Genomic DNA, 10,204 nt, shown 5'->3' on the forward strand with positions numbered 1-10,204 from the left:
AAAAGATTTTCCGTTGGCATCGCAGAGAGCAAGACCCAATTGAATGATGCAGGTTGCCTCAACATTAAACTTCATTAGATTGTAAGGAGAAACTTCCTTGCCTTCTTTGGAAGTGAAAATATTGCCAGGGAAGTTGGTGGACATGGCCACAAAACAGTGATCGCATTTGGAAGAAGCCTCCATGAGTGCGGAGATCTCCTCCATCAGATTGTAATCCCAAACTTCCCTAACTATCAGACTCATTGTTGCTATTGTGTTGATTCCTTACTGTCTTAGGTTTGGATTCCTGACAAACTTAATTTAGATTTATTTGCATATAGGGGTTGGATTCCTAATCCCCGGCTGATGCTTCCCTTTTATACTCCTTTGGCTTAGCAATTTTAGTCATGTTTAACCTAGCTATCGCTTCTTACAAAAAAAAAAAAAAAAATCGATCGACCCTTAGGAGTGGCCGAACCACCCCAAGGCCCTTTGGGGTGGTTCGGTTTGGGAGTGGCCGAACCACCCCAAAGCCAAAGGGAGTGGCCAGCCACCCCCAAATGGCTAAAATAGCCACCCCAAAATTTAATTAAATATAATTTTTTAATGTTTTTAATTTAAAAAAAATTATTATTATTTTTAATTAATTAATTATATGGACAGTGTCAAATCATGATTGGTGCTAACGTGTCGTTCTATCAAATTTTAGACGAAATTTTGACGAAGTGACTATCTCCATCTTTAGGCAAACTAGAGGGACCTCCTGTGATAAAAAGTAAATCTTAAAGGTCAAAAAATAAATAAGTTAAACCACATAGGTGAATAAGGTATTTAAACCCCCCAAAAAAAAAAAAAAAATGGTAGTTTGAAAACATAGAAAAATATATGTTTTCAAATCGCAAGTAATAGATACTTACAATTTTAAAGGTTAAATTGCGATTTTACTTAAAGCATAGCTGCGTTTTAAAAAATTGTGTCTAAATTACATATTTTGAACTTATTATTTTTAAATAACACATTTTGAAACCACGAAACGAAACGGACTGGAAAATCAATAGATATACTCACGAGGATCACATTGTAGATGAAGAAAATTACCCATTTATTATCTAGTCAAGTAGTCATTATCCATATAGACTCGTTCGTACTTATCTTCCAACTTCTAAGAAATCGGAGACATGTCAAAGCTTTAATGCAGACCATATGCAACAAATTTTCTTTTAATTTTCCACCTACCTTCACCACGCGGTATGACGTGATGAATATATATAGAGATTCTATGATCCTTACTCGGTTTTGAAAAGGTACCTTCTCGCACAAGCTGAAGGCTCAACCATTAGAAACAGAGCATTTGAAAAAAAAAAAAAAAAAAAAAAAAAAAAAAAAAACCCGTGAAAACTCACAATACAAGCAACTGCTGCTATTACTATTAGTGTGTGTGTGAGCTTGCTATGCTTCTTAATAGTTCCACGGACAGAGTTTCTCTTTAAATTGGGTTCGAGAAAATTTTTTTAACGTACTCTATCAAACTAACATATGTCCTTAAAACACGTGGTTCTCATGTGCATTGTTAATTTCTCCTTACTTGCAAGGTACATGAGGGGTCAGGGTCTACTAACAGTTTACGGTTTAGGTAATCCATGGAGCTCATATTAATCCTTTTGGACTTGAATGGATTAAATGGTGAAAACTATTTGAACAGATCAATATTGGACTTGAAAATCTAAAAGGAAGACAACTTAGTCCAGGCAATTCTCTGCATTCAATGCTCAGAAACAGCATACTACTTTTATGAGTTCAGTAATAATCATTGATAAAGAAAAATGAATGAATACCTTCTATTGTAAGAAAGGGCATCAAACCCACAAAATTGTACAATTTTTGTCTTGTATTGTACAAGATGAACAGAGAGAAAATGTATACATGATTTTGAATGAAAAGAATGAGAAAGAATTCCTATGTCATCTTTTCTATTGACACAAAAGAATATATGAATCAGAAAATTTGCTCTAACTCACAAAACATCAGGAATTGAAGGTGCTGATGTGCCTCTAATCAATGGGGAGGACTTTGTTCTTGAATGCTGATCGATTCTTCTTAAGAAACTTTCTTTCTCGAGTGGAGGTGACACAATGCTTGCTGCCATTTCTCTACCAGAACTTGATGGGGTCAGACCACTAATGAATCGAGGAGTAAAGCATGATCTAGAACGGGCAGTACTTCTTGGGGACAAGTTCATTTGCTCCAAAGCTCGGCATTGGAGCTCCGACGGATAGTCCCTTACACAGCCAATGCGAGGTCCAGCTCCTGTTGTCCATTTGCAAGACAACTGCTTCCCCAGTTGATAGGACAGCAATCCTTTGTGCGAACTGATCCTTTTGAGAATTGATTCTTCAGGAATGATTTCCACTTCACTCTCTTCATGCTGTTCGTTAAAAGATTTCTGCTCTCGAACCATGTAATCCATCTCGGAAGTGAAGCCTTCATCTGATGTTTCGTAACCATCTACTGGAGATTCTGGTAGCAAACTATTACGATGTGGTACAACGTCTTGTTTTTCGCTCTCTAATGTCTCATACAATTCATGCTTTTTTGGTATTTCAAGATTAGCCAATTTGCTACTGAGACTGCTTAGTCGGCTTGACATAGGCAGTTCCAATGCAGCAGCAGTCTCTTCTTCCATTGAATCAATTTTCTCTGGAGTCAAGTCTTCAGCATTGGCCTCTTCAGTCTCGGAGCCACTCAACTTTTGAGTCAAGTCCTCTTCGGATGAGTTGGTTCTGAGATGAATACTGCTTCCTTGCTTGCCAAACAGTTCATCTTCGTCATCAATTGGACTCATCTGAATATAACAGAAAATGACATTCTCAGTATATTGGCTTTTACTTGTTTATTCTGTAAGGGAAAAGAAAAAAATATTTTATATCATTTCAAAGAATATAAAGCCCTTTTATTTACCTTTACATCTCTGAGATCCACCTTGTTCTCTTTGAGGAAGGAGATAAAGTCCTTAAAGTTTTCCTCTGTAGGCTGATAATGACCGCTGTGAGGCCAAACTGCCTGTTGAAAAATAGCAGAAATGGTTATTAAGAAACTGTGCCGAAACTGGGAACTATGGTAAAAATGAAGAAAAACTTAGAAATTCTATGAGCTTTAATGCAATAGCTATACCTTCAGGATGCCATTCTCAATAACTAATCTCCCAGCAGCAGATGTAGCTCCTCCAGCCAAAAAGCTGGAATGCTGAAAAGTGCCTTTCTTCTTCTTGCCAACATACAAGGACATAGATGTGCTTAGAACAAAAATCCACTTAGCACCATTGGGTTCTCCAGTGGTGTGGAGGAGCTCCCTTGATTGCTTGTATAAGAACATTCCATCCTCCACAACAACTTCATAGGTCAACCTTTCCTTCTATCAAAAGTGAAAAAAAAGATTATCAGCAAATAGAATGAAAACAAATTGACGTAAAGAATGGTCAAGCAAAGATATAGAAGGCTCACCGGACCCAAGTACTTGATACACTGCTGTTGAAGTTTTGATCGAGGGCATTTTTCAACAATATTTATTTCCTTCCCTTCTCCTATATCCAGCCTGCATTTCCAAAACCAGCACCATTACATTCAAATCCAAATTCTTGACATCTATCTAGATTCAAAATTCATAATACTGAAGAAACATTTTGTTTAAAGAATATTACCAGTAGAAGAAGGGCTCTTTACTCTGAGAATGAAGCCATTTAACATAATAAAAGTGTAAATTATGTCCGTACCGATGCCGGGGATCAATCTGTTTCAGAAGAATAAAAATTGAAATCAGTAAAGGCTGATAAAGAAACAGAAAAAATATATTCTTAAAACTGATTTTTTTTTATCTTATGCAATTAACTTACAGCCTCAAGCCAGTGTTGTAAAGCAAGCTTCTGAGCTCTATCATTCTTTGATAAACCTTTTCCAACCTGCAATAACAAAAACAAAAATGATTAAACTTTGAAATAAATTACAAAACATAAAAACAGCACAAATCAATCCGTTTGAAATTCACCTTGGCAGCTCTGGTTCTTGCTCTTGACCATCGTGAGATGGCAGTTTCATGCTTCTCAATATCAAAGAATGATATAGAACTTCTCTTGAGTTCAGCAAAATCTAAGAGCTTCCACCTATAGTTCACACATATAAGTACATTAGCACAAGATAGAAACAAATCAGAAGTTTGTAAAAAAGGACATTGCAGATGCATGTAAATAGGATACATACCAGCTCTGCTCAACTAGAACTGCACAATCTGCAAGCTTCCTTCTGGTTCGGAAGCTTTTGTACACTTTCTGCAACTTTAGCGCAGCCCCGTGCTGGGGGTGGGCGGGATCCAAAATTGGCAATGGCTGGATCTTCACCAGCCCACCATCTGATCCTGGGGATTGATTATCCATCAGTTTGCTTTGTTGGCTGTTTGATGCAAGGGGCGTATGATTTTCTTTGTCTAGGGAAGGAGCCTTGACTGAGACCATTTTCTCCAACTTTCTATTTTTGAAGCTGACAAATGCTTCTATCATCATCTTTCCAGAACCTGAGGATTTCAGTATTGTGGTTTCAGAATCTTGACTTTTGGAACTGATAGATCGTACGAGAGTCTTGGCATCATCATCCCCAAAACTGATGGACTTCACAACAATAGATTCTAAGCCACTTTGCACATCACTGTATTAAGCAAATGGGCAGGAAAAATAAATTCCCATTTGACAGGGAAAGGTGTCTTAGCAACCTAATAAATCCAAATTCCTGTCAAAATAAAACAAATACATATTAGTGAATGGGAGTGCTACATATTTGATAATGCATCATATGGAACAAGCTCTTCTAAGTATGAACTGTAAAATCTTTATTTGATAAACCAGAGCAAACTTTAAAACAAACAATTAAAATATGAGCTTGAATCTACAAAACCTGTTGGAATAACAATAAATAATTAACAAGATGTGCAAACCAAATGGGTTTAGAAGAAATTAATGTAACAAAAAAAAAAGAAAAAAAGAAAAAAAAAGCCAATAACACCCATTTTCTCCTAACATAGCGTTGTCTATATGGTAGAAGTATCAATGATTCATATAACTAGGGAAAGCAATCCAATTCTTTGGATTGTTCCAGCACTCTGCAGGTTGCTATTTATGATAACCTTGCGTGCAAAGAACCGGAAGATGAGATATAATTCCATTGTTCTTGTATCATTTAAGTGTAATCAAATATTACAATGTTTGAAACTGAAGTGAACCTTTCTTATGATCCTCTCAAAGCAGTGCATGCCCCACGTTTCCAAATATTTATATTTCTTGGGCAATGTGATGGTAATTAACCTTTCCAAATAATTATGCAGGTGAACACATTCAAGAAAGCATGTGTAGCTGCTTATCCAAGTACAGTGCAGCACGACATTGTTTGGTTTTGGCCAAACACTGATCCTCAATACAAAGATATTCTTGTGGAGAGAAAACCGCCTTACATCCCACAACTAGATGATCCTTCCTATACTAAATTAATGGGAAATAGAGATATTCCTTACGGGTGTGTTCTCCCACTACTTCTGATTTAAACTCATTTTACCAAAAAAAATTTCTTTAGTGGATCCCACATACAACACTTTTTCAAATGTGTCCCCATCAAACCGCTTTGCAATTTTTACCATTTTCAAAACTCTATTCAAAACCCAAAACCCCAAATACTTCTTAAATCTTTACCAAACCAACCCAAATTAAGACTATTGTTTCTACTCATGTAACTATATGTGGCCTTATTTTCTGTTATATATTAAAGAACTTTTAGGCACACATAATGTTGAAATATATTAAGAGAGAGCGTAGAGCAGTTCCAGAAAAGAGTCTTTTATACACGTGAACAGTACACGTGAACAGTATTTCTTTGTTGTAAATGTGTTGGTGATTTGTTATAACCAGTTGGAGTTAGTTGTTAGTAGTTAGAAGCTTGTTAAACTTATAATCAAATGTATAAATACTGCTTCATGTATCTTGAAACAAGTTGAGTTGAATATATGAGAGAATTGATTCACTCTCTGTTTTCCACTTGTTCTTGAGTTTTCTTCCTTTTTCTTGCATTCTTTTTGTTACGAATTGCAAAGTTTGACATAACGTATTAATATTTTCTTTCTATATTTTGGCTAATTGTATTAGAGATTGGATCTTCTTGCCTGATAAAATTTTCTTCTTCCTTTTTATTGGCAAAAATATCACATGGAAGTTCTTCAAATGAATGTATTACTAAGAGTTGGGCATCTCTAATTCAGGGTTTAGTTTTTCTTTTTATTCTTTCACCTATTTTCTCTTGAGCAGATTTGATCGAGAGTATATTGATGTTGAATTTTCAGTTATGAGGTATTGATTGAAAATCTTATGGACCCTGCTCATGTTCAATATGCACGTCATGGAATTATGAAAACTCCACGACCCAAAAACAGATAAGAACTTTCTCATAATCCTTATTGTCAGTCAATGTGTCCTGTTATCTTAGTTTAGAACTGAAATAAAGTTTCCTTCACTGTGAAGGCTGATAGAGAGGGGGGAAGACCGCTTGAATTGATGATTGAGAGTTTAGACATCAATGGCTTCAAGGCACATCAGGAGTGGAGCATAAGCAAATTTATTCCCCCGTGTGTGTTTTATGCTTATACTAAACCTGTGGTTGATCAAGCTAATGGATCTGCATCATCAAGTGGAACTGAGAAGGTAATACATTAGGTTGATCCATTGTGCATGCTAAGTTGATGAACCAAAATTGGGAATTTTTTTAATCCTTATTTATTTGTTTATTTATTTATTTATTTTTTGTGTTCTAATACTTCTTTTTATGTAAATTTTGGCTAATGCAGAAAACATCAGTGCAGCGGAAATTTGCTTTGATTTTTATTTGTATTCCGGTTAGTCCAGGTAGTAGCAGACTGATATGGAGCTTCCCAAGAAACTTTGGTCATTGGATTGATAAAGTTGTGCCACGATGGATGTTTCATGTGGGGCAAAACCTGATTTTAGATTCTGATTTATATCTTCTTCACGTTGAGGTGACTCCCATCTCTTATGTCATTGCATAGTTGTTTCATCTTGATAATCGGTTTATTCCATTACACATGACTTTTTTCTTTGTAGGAGTTACAAATCAAAGTCATTGGTAAGATCACCACATCAACCATACTGACAGATTCCAAGGTTCTGCTATTATGAAAGACAACATATAGGATATAACTTTCAATATAGTATAAACCCAACTGGCATTCCAGAAATAATTTGAGAGTGAAAAAGAATCAACACATGGTGGGGAAAATTTGAGGGAAATCCTTAATTCGAGCAACATATAGGATTTTCTTGTTATATTTTTTGTGAGCAAGATTTGAACATAAGACTTAACCCAAACCCACCCTGCCCTTTACAACTTGAGGTAAGGCCAAAAGTTCTGGGCAAAGACAGTCACCTCTTTTCTATATGAAAATAACATGCAGTGATGGGTAACTTCGTTTCTTTCCTAGCAAAGCGTTACTCTTTAGCTTAGTTTTCAGCAAGAAGAGAAGAAAATAGGTTGTGACTGCTGTTCTTTATATATATGATTACTAGCAGTCACAAAAATATAAACACTGAATAACATTACCGTACATTTTTGATTAGTAACATCTGACTCTTGATGAGTTCTTTCTATACGTACGAGCGTAAGATAATGGATGCCGGTCCTACCAACTGGCAGAAAGCTTGTTTTGTACCAACAAAGTCAGATGCTCTTGTGGTTGGATTTAGAAAATGGTTAAACAAGTATGCTGGTGGTCAAGTTGATTGGAGAGGCAAGTATAGTGGAGCTCTTCCTCAAACTCCTCCTAAAGAACAGCTGATGGACAGGTAATTCAGACAACTACTAACATGGATGTGAGCTTCAATTTGATTACATTTTTCGACTCTGGAAAGTGGTAACTTTTCTTCTCCTCTAAGATTTTTGAGAATGTCACAAGAGTACCAAAATCTCTGCAGAAGCACAGAAGCTAAGCCTGTTTCTCATTGCAACTATGATCCTTTACTATGCTTTATATCAAATCAGCTTACAAATGTTACAATGCCTTCAGACTACTTTTCTTTGGACAAATTTTTCCTCAAAATCCTCTCGTACAATCTATTAAATCGAGATTTTTCCTTTAAGAGTACATGTTAGAAATAGGTCTTGGGCAAAGGGAAATATGTGTGAGTTCCATTAGTCATGATACTTCCTCTGCCTTCATGACTAAATCAGCCTTGTCCAAATCTTCTCCTTCAATTCATCCTGAACCTGTTGCATATATGACCAAAACGTCACCAGGGCCTAGGTTTTTTAAGCAAAATTATAGGAGAGATCGTCCCATGTGTTCACACTGTGGAGTAGCTGGTCATACTATTGAAAAATGCTACAAAATTCATGGTTATCCACCTGGTTTTAAGCTCACTCGAACCAGACCAGTGTCACATTCAGCCAATCAAGTGCAATTGCAAGGAACCGACCTTAGTGGTCCTATTTCTCATGCTCCTCAGTTGAGTAATTCCATTCAGTTGAATAATTCTTCTCAGTTGAGCAGTCCTCAGTTGAGTAGTGATCAGTTGTCCATGATTTCTGCTCAATGTCAACAACTGATGAATCTACTGAATCAGCATCAATACCCTCAATCATCTGCCAACTCTGTTGTTGGTACTTCAGGTATACTCAATCCTAAGTATTCTGTTTTTTCTGCATATGTTAATATAGCTTCTCATTCAAAACAGAAAAATCACTCTTGGATTATCGATACTGGAGCAACTGATCACATGATCAGTTGTTCATCTATGTTTACCACCATCACTGCTACTGTATCCACTCATGTTAAACTACCTAATGGTTCAATAGCCACTGTCACACACATTGGTACTGTTGCAATCTCAGAAACTCTTATACTAACTGGAGTTTTGTGTGTTCCTTCTTTCACTTTCAATTTGATTTCAGCTAGTAAGCTCATAAAGTCTTTACACTGCTGCCTTATATTTCTTGCTGGATATTGTTTTATACAGAGTTTACACAATTGGATAATAATTGGGGTGGGTGAAGAAGTTGCTGGTTTGTTCTATTTGATGCAAGCACAGAAGGTTTTAGTCAATGCATCTGTTTCAGTTCCTTGTATTCCTTCTTTTGTCAAACATTTGTCTTTTAATTCAATAAAGGACCCCTCATGTGATCTGTGGCATTACAGATTGGGGCATCCTTCTCGGTCTAGAATAAGGTTGATACAAACTATTGTTCCTTCTATTTCTTGTAAACAAGATTCGGTTTGTCCAATTTGTCCATTGGCTAAACAACACAAATTACCATTTCCTGTTAGTAGTTCTTTTTCCAAGTCTGCTTTTGATTTACTTCATTGTGATGTATGGGGTCCTATGGCCACCAATTCCCTTAATGGATCCAAATTTTTTCTCACCATTGTAGATGATTACACACGGTTCACTTGGGTTCATTTGATGCAACATAAGTCTCAAACTTCTTCAATCATACAATCCTTTTCTAATATGGTTCAAACTCAGTTTCAAACTAAAATCAAATGCATCAGATCAGATAATGGTACTGAATTTCACATGAGAGACTTCTTTTCTGCCCAAGGCATTATTCATCAACTAAGTTGTGTAGAAACCCCACAACAAAATTCTGTGGTTGAAAGAAAACATCAACACCTTTTGAATGTAGCTAGATCCTTAAGATTTCAGTCCAACCTTCCTTTACCTTTTTGGGCAGATTGTGTTTTAACTACAGCTCATATTATCAATAGAATTCCAACACTTCTTCTATCCAATAAATCTTCACATGAACTATTATTTTCTGTTGTGCCATCTTATTCACACCTCAAAGTGTTTGGATGTTTAGCTTATGTTTCAACTTTGTCTAGAAATAGAACAAAGTTTGATCCAAGAGCTACACCTTGCATTTTCATAGGTTATCCATATGGCATGAAAGGACATAAGTTTTATAATCTTCATACTCATTCTGTTTTCATTTCTCGAAATGCCATATTTCATGAAACCATATTTCCTTATGCTTCTTCTCTAGGTCATTCCTCACCTTCAATGCATATGCATGATACTGTTTCCCCTTCTATTTCTTTTCCAATGCCTCCTGACACAGAATTCTTTGATTCCATACCATCAAACATCCAACCACCTACTATTGTTCCATCACCAAACCACAATTCT

The 10,204-nt window shown here is 36.1% G+C and overlaps 1 protein-coding gene across 1 annotated transcript; it reads right to left on the reverse strand.

Moving 5' to 3' along the window:
• Positions 1-1,922: 1,922 nt before the first annotated feature.
• On the reverse strand, positions 1,923-4,711 carry LOC132163453 (IQ domain-containing protein IQM2-like). Its single transcript, XM_059573751.1, is given in 8 exon segments — positions 1,923-2,821; positions 2,938-3,039; positions 3,151-3,390; positions 3,480-3,570; positions 3,677-3,765; positions 3,869-3,934; positions 4,021-4,135; positions 4,233-4,711. Coding segments are annotated over 8 exon segments (2,010 nt in total). The 3' UTR covers positions 1,923-1,993.
• Positions 4,712-10,204: the final 5,493 nt, after the last annotated feature.

Source organism: Corylus avellana, chromosome ca10 (genome assembly GCF_901000735.1).
Source record: "Corylus avellana chromosome ca10, CavTom2PMs-1.0".
Lineage (NCBI taxonomy): Eukaryota > Viridiplantae > Streptophyta > Magnoliopsida > Fagales > Betulaceae > Corylus > Corylus avellana.